At 42.0% G+C, this 21118-nt stretch overlaps 1 protein-coding gene across 1 annotated transcript; it reads left to right on the forward strand.

Annotated features, from left to right (window-relative positions):
- Window positions 1-5927: 5927 nt before the first annotated feature.
- Window positions 5928-9385, forward strand: foxi2 (forkhead box I2). The gene is made up of 2 exons (XM_071922509.2): window positions 5928-6531; window positions 7653-9385. Exons 1-2 carry the CDS (start codon window positions 5928-5930, stop codon window positions 8243-8245), a joined length of 1197 nt encoding a protein of 398 aa, XP_071778610.1. The 3' UTR covers window positions 8246-9385.
- The last annotated feature ends 11733 nt before the right edge of the window (window positions 9386-21118 follow it).

Consider the following 21118-nt stretch of genomic DNA (forward strand, 5'->3'; position numbering starts at 1 on the left):
CTCTTTTCTCCATCACATCCCGCCTCCCGCTACGCTCTTATAAATACTCCCAAGGCAACGTCCCATTAAGGTTTTAAGATATCCTTGGGCTCTCTTTCCTTCCACACTCATGTCACACACACACCCAGACACACACGCACGCATAAACACACACACACACCTTGAACGCCCTAGATCTCTGAGTCAAGTTAATGAAGAGCGATGTGTCTGACAGCCAGTGTGAGACGGGATGCCGGGATGCGAGTCACGCTGGGCACAGGCGAGGCCAACTAATGATCCGCCCTCTGCTGTTGGGAGATAAATAATTGATACCTTTCTTGTTCATTTCCTTTGTATTTCGTGATAGATAGGAGTTGAAAATCTACTGCGTTTTCAGGAACGACAGCCTCAGCCACATGAATTGCCATCAAACGACGATCAAATGTTCCAAAAGGCGTTCATACAAACCCTGCCCACCCTGCTTTTGATCTTTTCTGTTTTATCCTTAATTTAAGGCAAGAATCATAATTCATAAACTCAAACTATCTCCTCAAAAAATGTATTCTCTTTAAAAGTGGTCTGCCGATACGGGCTTCAAAAGTCAGAAAGCCATCCCTTTTCCGCAATCTCAGATTCACATACATACATTTCAGTTTGTGAAACACTTTTGGAGACGCATGATGAGCCCCGAGGATTATTGTCATAGCCAACCCCGATATTATAGAATTACAGTCAGACAGAGCGACTCCTGGGGCTGCGCGGACAATTACTCTGCGGCCTGGATCTCAGTGGAAAAGCTGCATTAGAGAGAAACCTCAGTCTATCAGATTCTGAAAAAAAAGGGGGAAGTGTTGGCAGATAATGTGTCAATACCAACCAAAATAATCGCAGCGGGTCTCAGAGGGGGTCTGACTCTGTCTTATTAGAAAGTTCCTCTCCAAAAAGAAATGTTACACCGAGGGGGCGCTTGCAAAACGCAGACAGGCCGAGGCCAGAGGAAAACTGGCGGTCTGGAGGTTTGTGTTAACTCTTGCTCTTTGTTTTACGAGCACTTTAAGAACTTATATCGACTTTTATTAGACTTACTGTGGGCTCTTTAGGTTGGAATGAACCTGGATGTTATCAGAAAGCAATCCTCATCATTTTAGACCATTTCTAAGACCTTCTCACTCTGCAGTAGTTCCTTTAATAAAACTTACACAGCTGCTTTTCTAATTAAATATCTGTTGATGGACAAAACATCCAGGGTTTTGATGAAAGCTGGATTGGATTTTGTGCCCAGTGGCTTTCAGAGCGGCGTTTAGCTCTGTCCTGTGTGGATGTTAAATGCACTGTGGTGTCAGGAGGAACTGCAGATTGAGCAGTGAGCTGCCTCCATCTTGTGGTCAATATTATGTCCTGCATAATATCCTCAAAATGCTGATGAATCTTTCACATTGGGATTTTCCACAGACGATAGGGAAGCTCAAGGTGGCAGTGTGGCTCCACAAGTGATTTTTGCATAAACTCTCTGACCTACAGATACATACAGAGCGTCTGCACTGCAGAACAAAGCAGCATTAAGAAACAATACTTAACATTTTAGTTCTTTATAGTCCGCTTTTTTAAGGTTTTGGGCTGCAAATCCCTATCCCAGCTGAAGACAATATTGTATATTTACATTGACACAAGTGTGGCCATCATGATCATAATCTTAAAACTACAATCTAGAATTTGTTTGACTGTCTAAATTTGGGGTAAATTCACATAGGTCCCTCAAGAGTTTGATTTGTAGATGAAAAAACTGCTTTTTAGAACTTTCTTAACCCATGATAATTCAAAACGCAGGTCTGCTTTACTCCAATATTTACAAAGATTACAAATTTACAGCCTTAAAATACATGTACAATTTATGTTTATCTGTCATATACTATCAGAGCATTCAGAGAGGGAAATAATGATCTCAACCCAGCAAATCACCGTGTAAACAAAGCCAGAAGTGGGGTAACAGTGTGCCAACAGGGGGCGCCATAAAGGAACGACAGATTTGATCTTTGAAGGCTGTGTTTGCATATAGCAGCCAATAATTAGGTGATGCACCAGACCAGCAGGTGACAATTAAGTCTAATTTAGTATATTCACTATAGGTTTGAAACTGGGTCTCTAATACAGATGGTGCAGCTGTGTAGTGGCAGTTCATGAGGTGGTTTTATTATTATATTATTATTGAGGAGGTGGGAATACATTGACTCCATACTGTCATGTACTGAATACAGAGTTGGGGTTGGGGTTATTAGGCAGACAGGCAGATAAATACAGTGTTATGTCTCGAGAGAAATAGGTTTGTGTGGAAAGTGTGTTATTCCATAAAGTTGTGTTGTGTGTTATGTTGAAAAATAACAGAAATGTGTGTCATCTTATATTAGACACAGTGACCGGTGGGAAATTCATTTTGAGAGAGTGCATGTACTGTAAAATATACAGCTACATACACAGTACTGCAATCACAAAACAGCCAATAGAAGGGAGGTATGCCAACTCTTGTATGCAAATCAATGTCCTGGACCAACAGAAGGCAAATAGATCAGACAAAACAGTTCATACATCCTCTCTTGAATTAACATATTGAGAATGAATGCTTTGTCATTAACATATGAACAGTGGTTTCACTTTACATGTTGCTCTCTTTGAAGTAAAAATATGCTTTATTCACAGCCTGTTGGCATCTCTCTCAGCAGGCCGATAACTATCGATGTAGAGGTGAATAAAAAGGAGCAACAACTATGAACTCCAGCTGGTGATCACACAAGGCTAACAGCCACTCATATAAGCAACAAAAAAAAAAAATCATTTTCATGTAACATCCTGCTTCATGCTGCATCCTGCTAGACTATGAATTTACAATCTAATTATTTATATTGAAATCATGGGCAACTTATTAATAAATTAATTGAATGCCACACAGCCAGGCTGGTGGTATTGATGTCAGAACTGGTGAAAAATTTGACTGTGATTTGCACATTATTGACATTTTACAACTCTTAACAAAATGTACTTTGTTATAATACCCAAACGATGTAGTGATGTAGTGGTAAATCAAAAAGTGGGTTAGATATGGTTTGGTGATCATCATAAGGAAAGTCACCAATATAAATAAAAATTAATTATACTTTCAGCAAAGTAGTAATTTATACTTTTTTCCATAAAGGACCCATATTCATATAACTTACATAATTTTCATACTATTACTTTGATGTATACTATGATTACACTATCATAAAGATCATGTCAGCCTAAAAAGATGGCTAAACACTTCACCAAATTAAAAGAGTTCACCCTCCTCTACATCTCTACCTGTAAGATAAGCAGAACCTGAGCAGAGTAGCCTGCTGGTCTAATATGAGCAAAGTTTATCCATGCTAAATAAATTAATGGAAAACTCTAGGCCAAGCGACTCGGGCAGAAAAAGTTCAACTATATAACAGTTTACAAACACCAGATACAGACACTGCACAATAGAAAACCAAATAATCAAAACCCACAACAAAATCTCACCGATTTATAATCTCATTATTACACAGAGCAGCAACAAGAGCTGAGGCTGAAGGTGTGTACCTGTCAACAGCTGAGCCGAGACGTCATATGACTTATCCTCCATAACACCCAAAACAACCAATTAATGTGAATTGTGAGCTACTGAAAGACAGATTGATTTATTGATTTTTTTTAAATATAAATCTTACGCACACTCGGTACCCAGAACACTGTGATGTTTTTCCCAGGCTTTGTAAACAAAGTGTGTAACAGAGGATCCATACAGACTGCTGTTCACTGGGATTACATATGAAAAAGCCTTGGATCCTCAGACTGCCTCCTCTCGCATCTTCACAACGTTCAGGCCCTGTGGTGTGTGTGTGTGTGTGTGTGTGTGTGTGTGTGTTTGTTTAAGTTCTCGTGTTGTTGGACCCTGTCACTTACCTGCAGGTAAAGACTTGTATAAAAGAAAAAACAAGATGACTATTGTTTAGATAAATGCTAATAGTACAGACTTAAAAACAAGTTGAATGCAGTGTATTCTTGTTCAAATGATCAGGCCTTTTTTCAGCAGTTAAAATGCACTATACAACTTAAGACCTTCCAAAACTGGACATTATCAAACATTAATTTAATTAACATTAATTAAACAATATAAGCTACAGCAGTAATGCTCCAGGCCTGTCATGCACTATTACTCACATCTAAATGAATACTGACAGGAGAAATGAGCTAAAATGATTGACCAAGTAATTAATTATAGTTCTTTTAATATCTTTATGTTGTTTATCATAGCCTACATGTTAGCATTATGTGTTATCTCATTACAGCAAAACCATTAATGTTAATTGTGTTTTATTGGTCTATTAGGATTTGTAAATTATTGCAGGCTACATGCCTCATAGAGCTGAACTTCCATTTATGGTTTTAGTCGTCGTACTGGACACAGTGTTGAAGACAAGACTAGATTTTGAGACCAAAGTGAGGCTCGGGGACCCCCAGGGGTCCTTTAGGCTGTTTTAGTGGTGCACTGATGAAAGCTTTACACTGAAACGTCTGTATCCTCATGCTGATCAATTAAATATCCTTCAATCGCAATAGTAAGTCATCTTTCAGTGTGCAAAGCATTTCTTTTCCAAGATTTTCATTCTACATACAGTCGTACACACCTAATTCAGTCCTGAGCACAGATTACGGGCCAATAGCAGGCGGCGCTGCAGCTCTGTTGACGACCTTCAGGCTCGCTTTGGCTGCCCTGGCTCCAAAAAATGTCAACATGGCGGCGACCGTAAACACGATCTCCAAGCTTCAAAACGGCCCTTCAGAAACCTATGGGTGATGTCACACTTACTACAGCATCTTTTTTTTACAGTCTATGGTTGAAATCTACAAAACTACAAATAAAACTTTTTGAAAAATATGACACAGCAACGGTTGTGTTGTCTGAAACAAACTGGAAGAAGCAGGAATAGAATTTACAGAGGTTTCTCCTGTGCAGATTAAAACAAAAATTGTCCTCCCAGATTTTGAAAGTGGGACGACTGGTGAAAGTTGGTTCTGACAGCCAAATATTAGTTATTAATTTAACTTAGGGTCCAATAATTGATCAGTAAATGAATGAGTGGAGGTGTGTTTGAGTTGCGGATGGGTAGACATAGATGTTCAGAATAATGGTGGTGTGGGGAGGAGAGGAAAGTGGAGGGGGGCCCAGAGTCCCCTCATGTGCACAGGTCCCATAATTCCTAGCTGCACCCCTGTTTCCACAATAGACCTCAGGAAAGCACTGAAACATGGCTTGGGACAGGTCCAAAAGAGGTGGAAAAGGGAAACTATTCTACATGTAACAGCACTTTTTTCTTCAGACAGCCTTAGTAGCCTATGTCATCTTTAATTAGGATTTTAACTTAACTTGGATAGGTCTGGAGGGTTAAATATGTATTCAAATAGTGCTTATGGTAGCCCTCAAAAATACTGATTGATGCAGATTTACATCATACAAATGCAATGTAAATGTCTTTTCCCAGATGTTTCAAGTAGAAAAGACTATGAAACTGTATTGTCACTTTTGATGACATTTTGTTGACTTTAAGGTTAAGTTGTGGCACCCCTTGTCCCTCAGACAAAGCCTCACCAAATGGGGGTCCTTGGTTTAATGTGTCTCTGTGCAGAAGGTTTTGACAGGAAAACATTTGGGAACCACTGACCTACTCTCCAAGACTCCACTGCTGAATGAGGTATAATATGACCACACCCCCTGTTACTCAGTGTGTGTCTATTGGCTGCTGGAAATGATCTGGTGCCTGGATGTGGCTGCTGTCAAGGGTTTATATTATTAAAACTCCTGAAACTCCTCCATCCTCCCTGACACTTGTTGCTGCTGCCTGTGTCCCACCTGAACCGCTCAGCATTTCCTTTGGGATTTCCCGCGGGGAGTGATGAACTCCATCGATCCTCAGTCCCACCACCACCACCACCACACCTCCCCTACCGTCGGCTCTCTCCCACCCAAAGGCGCCCAGGAGGCCCCGGACATGGCCGCTGTGTACTGCGACAACTTCAGCAGCATGTACCACCAGCAGAGCCTCCAGGGCGCACAGAGACCCGCCGGCTACGGCCTCGGGGATTACGCATCGTCTCCAAACCCTTACCTGTGGCTCAACGGGCCGGGCGTCAACTCCTCCGCGTCCTACCTGCACGGCAACAACCCGGCGTCGTTCATCCCGCCCTCCTACGGCTCCCAGCGGCAGTTCATAACGAACTCACCTGGGTTCGGCGGGCCGGATCTGGGCTGGCTGTCCATCGCCAGCCAGGAGGAGCTGCTGAAGCTGGTCCGGCCGCCCTACTCCTACTCTGCCCTCATAGCCATGGCCATCCAGAACGCGCACGAGAAGAAGCTGACGTTGAGCCAAATTTACCAGTATGTCGCCGATAATTTCCCGTTTTATAAGAAGAGCAAGGCCGGCTGGCAGAACTCGATCCGGCACAACTTGTCTCTGAACGACTGCTTCAAGAAAGTGCCGAGGGACGAGGACGATCCAGGTAACGTGAACGCGCCGGCGGAAATGTCATAATTATTATCATAATAAATGAACGACATTTAGTTCAGGCTACTCACTAGACTACTCACTTGGCAGTTTCAGCGAGTCTGAATTATGGGTATTTAGATAAAGTATTAATCAGTGATAATTAGACCTAACTACCCTTACGATAAAGAGCTATACACGGCAAAAATCAGTGTGAAATTAACTTTGAGAGTGTAAAAATCAACATTATGTCAGTGTTTCTACAAGTCAGAGCTCATTTTTACACGTTTTAATACTTTTGCACAGCCGCCCCAAAACCATATCAGCTATATTAATGAACAAACTCTTCAGTCAAAACTCTATTAATACTGCAAATGTGCTGTGTAATCCTATAATACATTTTAGAAGGATAATTAATTAAAATCTCATGCAGTTGTTAAAAAAATAAGGACATTCCTATAGTAATACATAGACATTCCTATAGTAATACCAAAGAAAAAAATACAATAAAGTTCCATAAGGTCACTGCAAGTTCACTATTGAGCACCACAGTTGCACTATAAGTTGCTATAGGAATATTATTGGAATATTATGATGGGTTTTTGTTGGATAATGTACAAAATAATGAGTAAAACAGAAAGCATTGTACTGGAACATGACAGGAATGTTGTTAATACTTGTAACCTGTACTTCAGTCAAAGCTAGAATGCCAGTCAGCTCAGGAAAGGTGTTACTGACTAGACAAAACTGCATTCTCTCAAACTAGAAAGACTCTAGTGATGCAGTTTTACCTTTAAGAGGGTAGATGGACACAAATATGAGCTGAATGGTTGGTGTTTTTGGAGTTGCTCATGTTGATAAAGTGGGATAGAAGTTCGCAATCGCAGACTGCTGAGGTTGTCTTCCTAACACTTTGCTTTGTGCTTCATAAAAGTTACTAAAGTGGGTGAAATTACACCAAGAGTAGGCTATACATTTTAGTTGGAGGAATTTAGTAAGTTAAAAATTATATTTGGATAGTTGGAGGCCAATATAACTTTATACCTTTCATCAGGTAAAGGTTCATTTAACCAAAACCACTGAATAATCAAATTGTAATATGTTTCCAATAATATCTCATCTCATCTTCAATCACAGGAAAGGGAAACTACTGGACACTGGACCCCAACTGCGAAAAGATGTTTGACAACGGAAACTTCCGCAGGAAAAGGAAGCGGCGGTCAGACCCGAGCAGCGGAGGAGGAGCGGCGGCGGCGGCGGCGGCAGGGGCCACAAAGGTCGAGGACGGCCGACCGGCGGTGGCGGCCTCCCTCAAGTCCTCAGACAGCCCCCAGCTGCTCGGGCCCTCCTCCCCGGAGATGGAGGCCATGAACGAGAACCACAAGAGCTCGACGTCGTCGTCGCCGGCCGGCCTGGCCTCGGCGACGCCGTGCTTCAATAACTTTTACAGCAGCATGTCGACGCTGGGCTCGGGGCCCCCCGGCAGGCAGGGGTCCCTGGGGCTGGTGAACGAGCTGTCCAACAGGAACATTACGGCCCTGAGCCCCTACCACCCCAACCACGGCGGGCAGGACGCCGGGGCGTCGGAGCACGGCGACGGCCTGCATTTCAACCGTGGAGTGTACTACAACACGTTTGGCAGCGGACAGACCGGACAGTTCAACAGTCATTTTTATAACAGCTTCAGTGTCAACAGTTTGATATATCCCAGGGAGGGCTCAGACCTATAGGAGCCTCATGTCACACACAGCTGGGAGTTTGTTTCTTTGTAAATCCCTCTGAAACACACGTACATGTACAGTTTGCATTTCACCAGAGGGTCAGAGAGCAGGAGGATAGCGGCCTCACAGCTCCTCACTGGCTGCTGTAACACTCTGCAATCACACCGGGGCAAAAGCAGATTAGAGAACATTTTGTTAAACTATCTGAGGTACGCTTGATTTAACTTGACAGATTTAACTTAACAGTGTCAATAGTGGAAACGTCACCTGCAAAATCAAACAAATATTGAGCACTTATCTTTTTGTTTTGTTTTTTTCATAAATGTGTCAAAACTCCTACTTTGCTCCCAATGGTAAAAAAAAACTACACTTGCAAAGTAAGACAAGCATTGAACACTAACGTCTTTTTTAATATATCAAACATCTATTTTACTTTTTTTTGGCAGTTTCAACAGATACTTTCCCAGTATTTGTCAAAAAACTACAACTCTATCCTATTGAGGTTGTAACTTTGTTATTTTGCCCAAATACATATTTCTTTTGAGCGGCCAAATTATTACAGTTGATTACATATCAACCATGTTGAAACTGATTATTCATTATCAACACAAATCTGCCAAAGTTGCCTTCATAAGACCGCCATTACCTCAAACAACAATCATAAGATGAAAGTGCCCTATTATCAAGGGCAGCCTATATCTTCAAACAGTTTCCAAATGCAGTAAATATTTACAATTGATATAATACAAGTAAGACACCTGATGGGACTTGCCTTATTTTTATATTCTCTATTGGAACATGTTGACTGAAACCACGGCACTAAGGCTCATATGCGTGTAAATACATTTGGACAGTCGAAATGTGTATTTTTGTAAATTATAAAGATAGTTTGTGACTATTTATGCTATTTATGCTGATAGGCATTTTTTTCTACCGGTGTCTGAACATAGTTTGATTGAAGCAGAAGTGAATGATGTTAGATTACAAAACGCACCGAAAACAGTATCACTAAAAGCAGATGTCATAAATATATATATATATATATAAAAATACTATATCATGGATTCTCTCAGGATTCAATGTGACAATCATTGAATGGCTTTTGTATCTTCTACTGTCTTTTTTTTTATCTTTATACATACAGCATACAGCCAGTTTCAACTGTGATATTAATAAATACCATGTGGACCCTATTGTATTGTCATGCCTCATTTTCAATTAGGACTTCTCTGTATTCATTGCCTCATTATCATTTGAATGCGTTCAAGTCAATGTTGTCTCTTTCTAATTTGCTATAAAAAAAACGGGACAAAATTCCATCTAAATGGAAAATTCCACTTTATTTCTGCAGACCTTCTTTAGTGTGAAACTTTGTTTTTGTAAACTTTACACAATAAACCCTAGAGATGCCCTGAGACAGTTATTTCACAAAATTACTTTAATATAACCTATTTTTTATTGGATTATATCTCAGTAATATTATAGAAAGTAAATATGTTTCAGCTTTTTCAGATTTTGTTTTAATTTACAAAATTGTTGACAGCTTAGTTGCATTTCACAGAACAGATTCAAATTAAATGTATGCATAGTGTGTGTAATTCCTCAAACTAAAACCTTTTTATAAGGTTTCTGTTCTACTTCAGCTACTTGTCTAATGCTGTTCAATACATTTTGTACTTTTCCCTTGAGAGATTCAAGAGCAAGTTCACATCCAACTAAAGCAACGTTACTCATCCTGTCTCTTTTTTTCTGTTAAATCGACTTGTTGTCGTCAGGATCAGTTTTGCCTTAGTACTGTTGCTGAGAAACATCTGAATAGACATCTGAAGTAGTTTTACATTGTGTCTCACTTTGTTTTCTGTTGCTGGGAACGTTGCCCATCTACATTGCCCAACGTCAATAATTGCCCTGTGTATCCTTATTCTACTAAGAATCAGAGGAGGGCAAAATAGAAGCTGGAAAAATTGCTGAAAAAGCTAAAAAAAAAATGTTAAAAAAAAGAAGAAGAAAAAAACATGAGTAGAGTGTTTGCTATACCTTATCTTAAAGTTATTTAAATATTTTCATATATGTTTTTGCATCTTATACTCTGAGGTGATATCAAGGTTGCCTTATCTTTTCTCCATATTCTCTTTATTGATGCTCCATATATTGATAAGGATGTTCTGTGCAGCATTAGAAGGATTTCTAATTTCCAAAAGGCTTTCTTTCTATTTTGGGAAAAAAAAAAGGTGTCACCTGATTTTCAAACTCAAACTGCATCCTCTAATAACTACATTGTCAAAAATGTACAATTTTGTAAGTAAAGGGTTCAAAATAGCTAAGACTTCAGTCATACTCAGTAGTGAGTTTTACTTTCAAGCACGGGAACAGTTTATCAGAGTAAGCGTCGCATTTTCGAACGGTGGATCTCTCAATTCTTGTGTCACACCTGATGTTCTCCAACATTTCTTCCAGTGCCAGAAACACTGTCAGGAAAAGCTTTCGTAAAAAAATCAAGAGAGAGAGAGAGAGAGTTCAAGTTTGGAGGAGAGCCAAGTTCCCTGCAAAGACACCGCAGTTGATAGACGTCTTGATTCAGAAAACAGTGAAACAATAGCTCTATTGTATTCAGTCCTTCAAGCCAATCCCCATGTATCAATTAGGGCCGATCTGAGGAGAGGTGAAGATATCCCCCCTCGACTGACGGGGTTTAAGCATCTCCTTTGTCTCCATTCTTCAGCAGTGTTTGCCCCAAAATCGAGAGGAGGCCATGTTGCATTGTTCCCGGTAAGAAACGATGCGTCAAGAAATTCCCTCTGCAAATATTTGCCACCCATGGTGTGGATTAGGGACAATGATTTGAGAATTTATTTATATTTCACTGTTTATAATTCACACCATTCATGTGTTCGAGGTACTTAGCGTTACGCCTTGAAATTGATCTTATAGTACGTTCCCATCATCACGGATAAGGCGGTTCATGTCTGTTTCTGCCCTCGTGATCCCGTGAATTTAAAACAAGTATAATTACGGCAAAGACGGCAATCTCAAAAACATGGTAAAACCTTATAAAGCACCACTGATTTCTCTTTTTCTCTTGTATCACTTTCATCCAGGAAAAGACTGGAATATACTTTCATAGATATAATAAAACACTGCTGACAGTATTTCACCTCAGTCTCTCTTCACCTCGTATGGCCCTTGCTTAATTAAGCATACTTTGACCCACTAATTAAAGCCTATGAATTTTGCTCTTCATAAACTCACAACATCGTCACAAACTCACATCAGTCTGGTCTGATTTGCAGCAGCACCAGAATCCACTGCTCAGAATATGGAAGAGTTAACACGTATTTTTATCACTCTGTTGGTCTGAAATGCGTATTGCCTCATCTGTCAGGTGTTCTCGGCTATACTGCCTGTTTTGCGATGACTGTAAAACTCATACGCAACCGTCAAATGACCCAATTCTGGCTGGAGATGTCAAAGCAGGTTGGATGCATTGCGCAGCTACCATCAAAACAAAACTTTTCCACTCTGGCAGACTGCACCAGTGCGTTCGTTTCATGCACTGTCCGGTGAATAAAGGCCACCGCTGCCAAGTGTGAACTTCTCAATTAGAGGGGATCCGCAGCGTCTGGGCTGCCTGGCTGACCCAGGCTCTGTTGGATCACCTTCGTTTGCGCCTGGAACATTGGGCACCCCGTTCTAATTTGGCACCCACACGGCTCTATGGGATGGACATTTGAAAAGCACCATTGTTGGTCCGGCTGGGAAGCGGGTTGAACACGGGACCGTGGGTGCCATTTAGAAGGGTCCGTGTATAGGTTCGTGTCCTGAAACGACCCCACAGGACCCCCGACCCAAATTGTTCCTCAGATAGCGGATGGGGAAGAGGCGACACCTCGCTAATGAGAAACATCTTACGCAGTACAGAGCACAGAAAGCAACTGTTTGGTCTTGTCAGCACATCTCACGTGAAGGGCTGGGGATCAACTTCATCAAGGAGTTCTGTCTGTGCTGTCTCAGTGTTAAATGAGGACATGAGTGATGTTTTGTCAGGCTATCCGGCTCATTTGAGGACATGGCCATCGGCTTTAGGCTCAATTCAATCAATTCGGGAAATGGTTTTCTTCAAAATTTCAAAATTCATAATGTTTCGTTGTTTAAAGGTTCTCACAGCCAGTTTACATAGAACTTACTGAATAAATGCTTTATAATAACATTTTTTGAACTGATTGAAATGAAAGTTAATCAATACCAGCCCTGATAGACGCTGTCAACTAGGCAACTTCACACGCTGGCAGCCCCACATGGCAGTGAGAGGCAACAGTTTGAAAAGTGTCTGAATTTCGATACCCAGAAATCCGGTAAAGTGAGGTCAGTAAACGTCACACAGCTCGCTCATGTTTACCAACCCGGCCGGTCTGTGATGCTTTATACCAAAGGAAACCAAAGGGACGAGAGAGGAAAAGATCTAGACACTCTTAGGCGTTGATTCATCACTTTATGTGGGTGGAGAAGTGTCCACACCCGATACCAGAACTTCATTTGGGCAAATACGGCGTCTCAATTAGGGAGGATGGGTCGCTCTTCTCTGTTGCAGCCCCAATTTGTAATTTAGGCCGATAAAATGCCTGACAAAATAAAAATGTGCCTAGTGCAGCTTTAAATGAATCTGACCTCCACTCTCTGGCTGGTAGATAAACTGAATCATAGGTTGATGTAAGATTTGAATGACGCTCTATCAATCACAAAACTAACCATGGCAGAATGTTAAAGAAGCGGGTCATGTAGTTTGATCAGAGGAAGGGTCAGAAACCTGCAGAAGAAGAAGAAGCAAAACAACTACACCAGCAGTAAATATCTAGAAAGAGATGCAGAGATGTTTATTCTCCATCCAGACAAACACTTCATCACTTCACTTCATCAAAACCACATAATACATATACAGGTTGGACGCTCTGGATGAGAGCATCAGCTAAATGCCTGAGTGTAAAAATAAGAAGAACAGCCAAAGTGAAACAGACTGCAGTGCCTTGCTCAAGGGAATACGACAGGGTTCAGTTTCAAAATTCAACACCTTTTCCAGACTTTCATTTGTTGACTGGATATGTAGATTTTGGTTGGAGTTCAGTATGATGTGTGCTGATAGTGGTTGAGTAATATAACTGTCAGATAGGTCATATCACTCTGTAATTAAAGAATATTTACAACAAATACCACAGTGTGTGGCAATGTGTGGCGGTGGGTTTATTACGACACACTGCGCTACTGAGCAACAATATTTTTTTTAAACTTTTCCTTTCCTTCAAACTCTTTGTGTGATTTACAAGCTTTTCAAGACCTGGAAATCTCTGTCAAAATCAGGTTTCCGACTAGTGCAGCAAAACCAGAATTTGGCAGCAATGTACACTCTCAGAAAAAAGGGCACAACATTGGATTGGATCAGTCATTGGATTTTTACAAAAACATACAACTTAAAAAAAAAGTGAGTCCCATGCACAACTGAGTATTGTTGGTGACAGGAACGCAGGAAAGACGAGGTTTCCCACAAAACGTGTCAAGTTGTTGTTGTTTTTTTAATATGCTTGAACTGTAAATTAGACGTGAAAACCATTTTGTAAACAATGTAGCGCTCCAGTGACAGAGGACTCGTTGCTGCATCTGAGTGTGTCTGAGTGTTTCTAAGCTCCAGTTGCCGTTCACGTCCGGCTCCCACCTTCCCGTCGGTCCGGGGGATTGAACCGGCGACCTTTTGGCTACTAGCGGGCCTGGAGAAGTTCAAGGCCAAGCTGTCACCCCTCGCACAGAGTAATCCAGAGTAATCCAAAGATTTCATTGTGTGAGGGGAAATCCAGAAGGCGGTTTGGACTGCGCAGGATGTGCTGGGTTGGGTGTTTCATTCATTCTCTGGTCCTCAGAGTTTAATTCTGCCACCAGACAAGACCTCACTTGCTGAGGAAATGAGATTTCACAGCCACGGTCTTATGAAAAACCCCAAAGAAACAAAGGTGTAAATCAGAGTCAAACATCTTTTTTTTTTATCAACTGTTGTCTGAATAACTTACATTTTGCTTTAACTTGTTTCTCTTGTTGTAGCTTGTCATTTTGAGTTTTTGTTGTTTTGTTGTTTGTTTTGAAATGGGATGGTTTTATAAGACCTTTGGGTTTTTTTTTTATCATTTGCACAGATTATTGATCGCCTCTCTTCTTTTTATGTCATATATTTTTGTCATCATATTTTGCACTGTGTTTTTTTATTATTAGTGCAACTAAGCTCAAACTTAAACAGTAAAACAAGAGGAAAAAAGCTCAGTTCAGACTTACAATACCATAGTATTTCTTCAAGTAGGGCTATACGTTTCTTTAAATCATAAAAGCTACTCTGACATTCTAACCACCATTAAAGTTTTAACTGATTGATTTTCACACAGATTTTATTATAGTATGTCCAAACATGTTAATAGTACATCAAATCAAAAGTAAATGATTTTTCCAGAAAAAAATGTAGCAAATATTTTATGAACAGTTCATGTACCTGTTCAATCATGTTTTTTTTTTTTTTTTACTATGAACCTTTCTGTTATATATATATTGAAAACAGACAGAATAAATTGATTGGGAGAGTGTGTGTGTGTGTGTGTGTGTGTGTGTGTGTGTGTGTGTGTGGTGGGAGGGAGTATGTTGATCAAATCAAACCAAAATATTTGATTTCATAGTTCAGAACATATTTTCAGAACGTATCAGCTGTTTTGTGAACGATTTATGTATGTGTTGCCTTCAGTTTACCTGCCAGTAATAGTTTTGTCTATCTGCCACTGTTACATGTTTTCTATAAAATGTTAAAAACAAAAGAAAAAAGTTGAAGGAGTGACAGAAACGAGAGTGGGGATGGGATGGGGGAGGGAAGGGGGGGGGGGGGGGGGTAGGAAAACATCTTGATGGGTTGGGTTGGGTCCGGGAAGGAGGCTGGGGGTGGTGGTGGTGGTGGTGGTGGTGGTGGTGGTGGGGTGGGGGTGGGGGGGGTTCGGGGGGTCCTGAGTACGATTTGATCCTGGAAGGCTCAATTAAGTGGTTCGTTTACCCCTCGTGTGGAGCTGGTGAATTGGAGCCAGGTCAGCTCCGGGTTGAGGTGTTGTTCATTATTTTTCCGCCTGTCGGATCCCATGAGCGGCCGCTGGAGACGGTGGCTGCTCGGCGGCCGGGGAGCAAAGGGCCTGCCGGTGGGGTACGTCAAACACACTCAAAGCCTCTCCCCTTGCCTGGGGGATTATGATCAACAAAGCATGTCCCACACCTGCACCGGCCAGCACAATGGAAACTCCGCGGGCCAATGGAGACGCAGAGAGAGACCAGTTATTAAAGGCCCCCACCAATGAAATGGATTACATTAACCCCTTCTGTTGTTCTTCCTACCGCAGCTTAAACATTGAACTGACAGACTCCACATCCCATTGAGAAAAAACTCTGGTAACACTTTACTTTACAATGGCCTTATCCTCAGAGTGTTCACCTATGGGAAAGTGTTGTGGCTGCACTGTAAAACTATGCGACTACTTCATGAAATGTAGTGATAAAGTTCTGTGCAGCTGGTTTTACTAACAGTACTTATCGCTATATGTTTACTGCACAGAAATACTTAACCATAGAGCAATATGCAAGTTAATGTAATGGAATAAGGCCGTTGTAAAATTCTGAACCAAATGCTGCTGAAACTCTGCATAAAAATTGAATCGATGCCAAGACAGACTGAGGCGTTTCCGTCAGGAGCTTCACTGAGAATTTCACTTAATGTAACCCGAAGTAATTAAGATGATCCCTAAAATAAACTTCCTTGTAAGAACAATGAGACTGCACCTCTTCCAGAACCGTCTTGAGTCATCCTGACTGCTGACGTTGAATATGAATCCAACCATATTCCAAACATGTTGATAATTCCTATAAAGCATGGCACTATTAGCAATCTTTCTTGTTTTCTTCCTGTGTTTTATTCTTATGTACGGATTCTACTTTGAAGAAAACTTTGCAGACATTTGGAAATTGTTTAATTGAAGCCAGAATACTGCTGACGGTCCTCGGCTGCACCCCGTACCTGCTGCATCACCATCGTAACCATAATCACAATACAAAATACTCTCTAGGGAAGTACTGCTACAGACGATTTCACTCGCTGCAGACCCAGACCTCCTGTACTTCTCTTTCTTTATTTTCTCCCCTTTTTTTTCCCCGGCTTGTATTTCTTTCTCCATCATAAATGATCCTTCTAGGGACACAACTTGCTCTCGTTACCATTGGTTGCTTCTAATGTTGGCGATTAGGGGAATTTAAGCTTATTCTGCTGCCGAGAGCATCAACTAAACGTGTTGGCCTAAACTTAAATGTCATCAACCACACAGCCATTACTGTACTGTACTGTACTGTACTGTGTAGCTGGTGATAAGGGAATTATTCCACAACATTATCCCTGTCCCGTTTCTCAAAATGGACCAACAAGTAAACATCGTTGTTTACCCATAACTCTTCGGTGGTAACGTACCCTATGAGTGTGTTTGGGGTTTGTTTTGGATGTGTTTGGAACAATAGAGCGGGAGGATGCTCACATATTTCCGCTGAAGGAGGGTGTCAGTGCCGAGGGAACCGTCATGGGCGAATTAGACCGAAGCTCTGTGGAATGCACATCGCTGCCCTCATCCTCACCCTCCCCAATACTCCCACCACCACCACCTCCCCCCCCCCCCCCCTCCTCACCTCCCACTCCCTCCTCCTCCTCTCTTTTTCTCCTTTAATTGGGCCCGCTCTCCTGGCACTCCTCCAGATCACACTGTCACTTTACACTGCGTAATAAGCTATTAGCCCCGGCCGGAGCAGAGTCCGCCGCCACCCCACGCTAATCGACATGGACATGGTCATTGTGCGGGACTGGGACTCAGGAAAGCACAGTCCGGCTATTGTTATCGCCCAGACCTCAGACCCCTGGACCCCCACGTCCCGGGCTGGGGTGGGGGGGCAATCGGAGGGGGAGATCAAGGAGAGGTGAACTCGCTCTCACCGCCCCCCTAGGAAACAACAAAACAAACTGTAACACCTTTGGTTCAGCCATCTTGCTTTGGCAAAAATATGACTTTCTGCCTCCTCCCAAAACAATGGAGCACCTGTTAGGAAATTGGTCCCTCCCTCAACTACATCGGTGTAGTAGCCATTAAAGATACAATCAGTGATTTACATATTTGAACAGCAAAATTTTGGGTACATTCATATAGTATGTTCCTGAAGAGTTTGACTCGTAGACGGCTTTTTGGAACTTTTTTAAAGCTGCACTAGGCAAAATTTATCAGCATAAATCACAAAGTAGAGTGTCCCATCCCCACTGATTGAGATTCACCCTATTTGCCCAAATGAAGGTACGGACTATTCTCCACGCACAGGAAGTGATGAATCAAAACTGTCTCCTAAACAGCAGCAGAGAAAGCTGGACTCACCAACGTTAGATCTTCTCCTCTCTCGTCTCTTTGGTATCTTTGGTATAAATAAAGCATCACAGACCGGCCGGGTCGGTAAACATGAGCGAGCTGTGTGACGTTCACTGACCTCACCGTTACAGGATTTCTGGGTATTGAAGTTTTCAAACAGTTACCTCTTGCTGCCATTTGGGACTGACAACATGCAAAGTTGCTTGGTGAAGCTGTAATGTATCAAAGATTACAAACCGGAATATATCACACCCATGATATTCATATTTAATTGTCACATTCTGTCAATGTGTGGATGAAAAACTCTATTCATTTCTACAGATCACTAGGTAAACAAAGCCAGAAGTGGGAGCGACAGCATTTCAACAGAGCGTACCGTACTGTAATCACATATCGGCGCTTTAATACAACAGGCGGTGATTATTTCTCCTGCGGATGTTGGACGATGAGAGCACACAGCCTCGCGCACTGCATGCTGGGATCGAGGAGGGAACCTTCCTAAACGTCTCCCGAGCAAGTCCCGACACCTCCGGCAGTAAATCAAGGGGTTAGCTGAGGCCTCGCTGCTGCAGTCTGTCTGAGGCGCTAAGACTCGCTCACAGCCTTGGCAGGGAGGGAGACAGCGCCGTATTTCATGTCGGGGATGTACAGACTTCACGCCCAACGCTGTATGTCAATCTCTCAGTGGGAGAGCAGAGTCTGATTTACACACACGCTGCAGTAAATCAGGTGTGAGGAAGTTGCTGCTGATAGCGACAGCGCCTAATTACCTTTCTGGAAACCCAAATAATGAAGTTATTTCCAAGGTTTTGTATTTTCAGATTTCAACGGGGGGTTTTTTTTTCCTGATGTGTGTGTGTCGACGTGCATCCGTGTGTGAATGTGTGTGTGTGTGTGTGTGTTTGCGAGCTTCATTGTGACAGGAATGCTGGAGGGGAGCAGGAGGGCAGGCTGGGACAGAGCTGGTGAACAGGTGCATGGTTGGGGGGAGAGGGGGGGGCAGGGAGGAGGCACTGTGGTTCATGATGAGAGATTGAAGTGGGGGGTCGGGGGGGGGGGCATCACCTCCGCAAGTCCAATCTGAACTAAACAACATCGTCATCATCATCAATCATTTGAACTGAAACCAGAAACCTGATCATGCAAAACCTGCCAGTATTTATTCAACAAATGTGTTTCCATCACTATTTATCGCATGATTTCTTTACTGAAAAAACTTTTCACTTTCACTGTTTCCTTTCAGATTTTCTAATTCGTATATATTTGTACATACTTGGATGGAAACCTCAGCCAGACACTGCAGCAGATGGCCTGATTTAAACACCTCAAATAGTATCTGTAAGTACTTGTCATTGCTGCTTCAGCCCACTTACAGTAGGTGCCAGATGGGTGAATGTAGAACGTACCAGAAAGTAAAGTTAATTACAGGGAAGCATTCAAAAGTTAATTTAGCATGCTTTTAGGTGACTGAGAACTTGATGTGGTGAATCCCACCATCAGATAACATGAACTATAAAGCAACTAGAAGAATTATTTGCAAATAGTATTGTTATATTATGGCCCAGATGTGATTTCTAGAGGAACAACTTGTCTTTTTTCCATCACCCACTTCTCCTATCTCCACTGACTCTAACAACTTATAAAGCATATTAATACTGTATATTTGTACATTGATAAGATTTGAATAGGAACTATTTTCTGTTGAAGCTCCATAATGTACAAATAGCATCCAGTTTGATCTGTGTTGTTGTGTTATAATTAATATGTGAATCTCTATACTGTGTCTTACAGTTCTGTAATTGTAAAATAGTGTAATATATTAACTTTCTGTACACAGTATTGTGCTGCTTTAGAAATGGTAACTGTATACTGTACATTATTTGTGTGTTACATTACTGCATTGGTTCATCTAATTACAGTAAACTTCAGTATAATAACCAAAATATCTCAACAGTTTGGTGTGTGGAGTGTTGTATAAAAACAGAAGCTTCACAGTGACGTCGATGCAGAACAGAGAATGTACAGTAATCACTGAATATGTTTTATACATTTAGGTTTTTGGACAAAGCAGTCTTCCTTTTTGTGTCTTTTTTGCATCATGATGGACACACTCTCTATCTATCTATCTATCTATCTATCTATCTGTATTAAACTAACCCCCCCCCCCTGCACCCACCCAGCCTGCTCTCGCTAATCCAGCCCCCTCTGAGCTCAGGGTCCCGGGGACAGGTTCATCCAGAGGGCGGAATCAGCCTCCATGGCAAAGCAGGGGGGGTGGGGGGGGGGGGGGGGTGAGGATGGGCTAGGGTGTGTGTATGTGTGTGTGTGTGTTTCGGGGGTGGGGGCTTGGGAAGGGGCTGTGAGAGTGGGAGTGAGCATCATTCCTGACAGCTCTACTCTCACTTGGAGGGAGGGGGGTGTGTGTGTGTGTGTGGTAGAGGTAGTGGTGCAGGGTTGGTTGTGTGTGTGTGTGTTTGTGTGTGCACGTGTGCAGTGATGGAATGTGTGCGTATGTTTATGTGTCTGGTGTTTTTCGTGTGAGTCTGTGTATGTGTGTGTGTGTGTGTGTGTGTGTGTGTGTGCAGGCATGTGCTGGTGGGTGGTGGTGTGAATGTGTTTGCGTGTGCACACATATATGGTGATGGTATGTGTGCATATGTTTGTGTTTCTGTTTTTGTGTGTGTGTGTGTGTGTGTGTGTGTGTGTGTGTGTGTGTGGGAAGGCAGAGGTTCCTCCTCACTGGTTCTGAGGTTCCTCGCCCACATTTCTCTGGGTTCACTGCTCTGGACTCTGGTCATGGAGGCTGACTGGGGCCACAGACCCAGAAGAAGAAGAAGAAGAAGAAGAAGAAGAAGAAGAAGAAGAAGAAGAAGTTACCACTAGATGAGAAGACAGAGAAGGCAGAGAGGGAGAAGAAAGACGTAAAAAGTTTGGGTGGGTTTTTTGTATTAATGGATGTTGTGGGCATAAAGAAAAGTTGGAAAGTGGTAAATATGATTATAACTGCTACTTCTTTGCATGTTTTTTTAAAAGCTTTGTACAGAAATTGGGTCAGAATTGGAGGGAATTTTTTACAGCTGAGATATTGTATTTCAAGTCTTCTTGACAACAATTTCGCATCTAACAAATCTCCTCAACTCTTCGAGAGCGAACAAACAGTATTATTACGGCCTGCGATTTCCATGAACAAAATAGCAGCTCTATCTAGTAGGTTTGGATAAATCAGAAGTCATTTTTTAAATTTTGTGGCCGGTCAGCCTGACCTATTCATTAGGATTTGCCATTGTCAGTCTAACCCTCACGACATCTTACTTTACTGTCTGTGTTTACATGCAGCCTGGTAACCCCACTTCCAATGAAATCACCTCATATAAACACTGCAGTCACACTAGACTAACCTGGTCAGCATCAGCTGGATGGAATTTTA

The sequence above is a fragment of the Centroberyx gerrardi genome, chromosome 17 (genome assembly GCF_048128805.1).
Source record: "Centroberyx gerrardi isolate f3 chromosome 17, fCenGer3.hap1.cur.20231027, whole genome shotgun sequence".
Classification (NCBI taxonomy): domain Eukaryota; kingdom Metazoa; phylum Chordata; class Actinopteri; order Beryciformes; family Berycidae; genus Centroberyx; species Centroberyx gerrardi.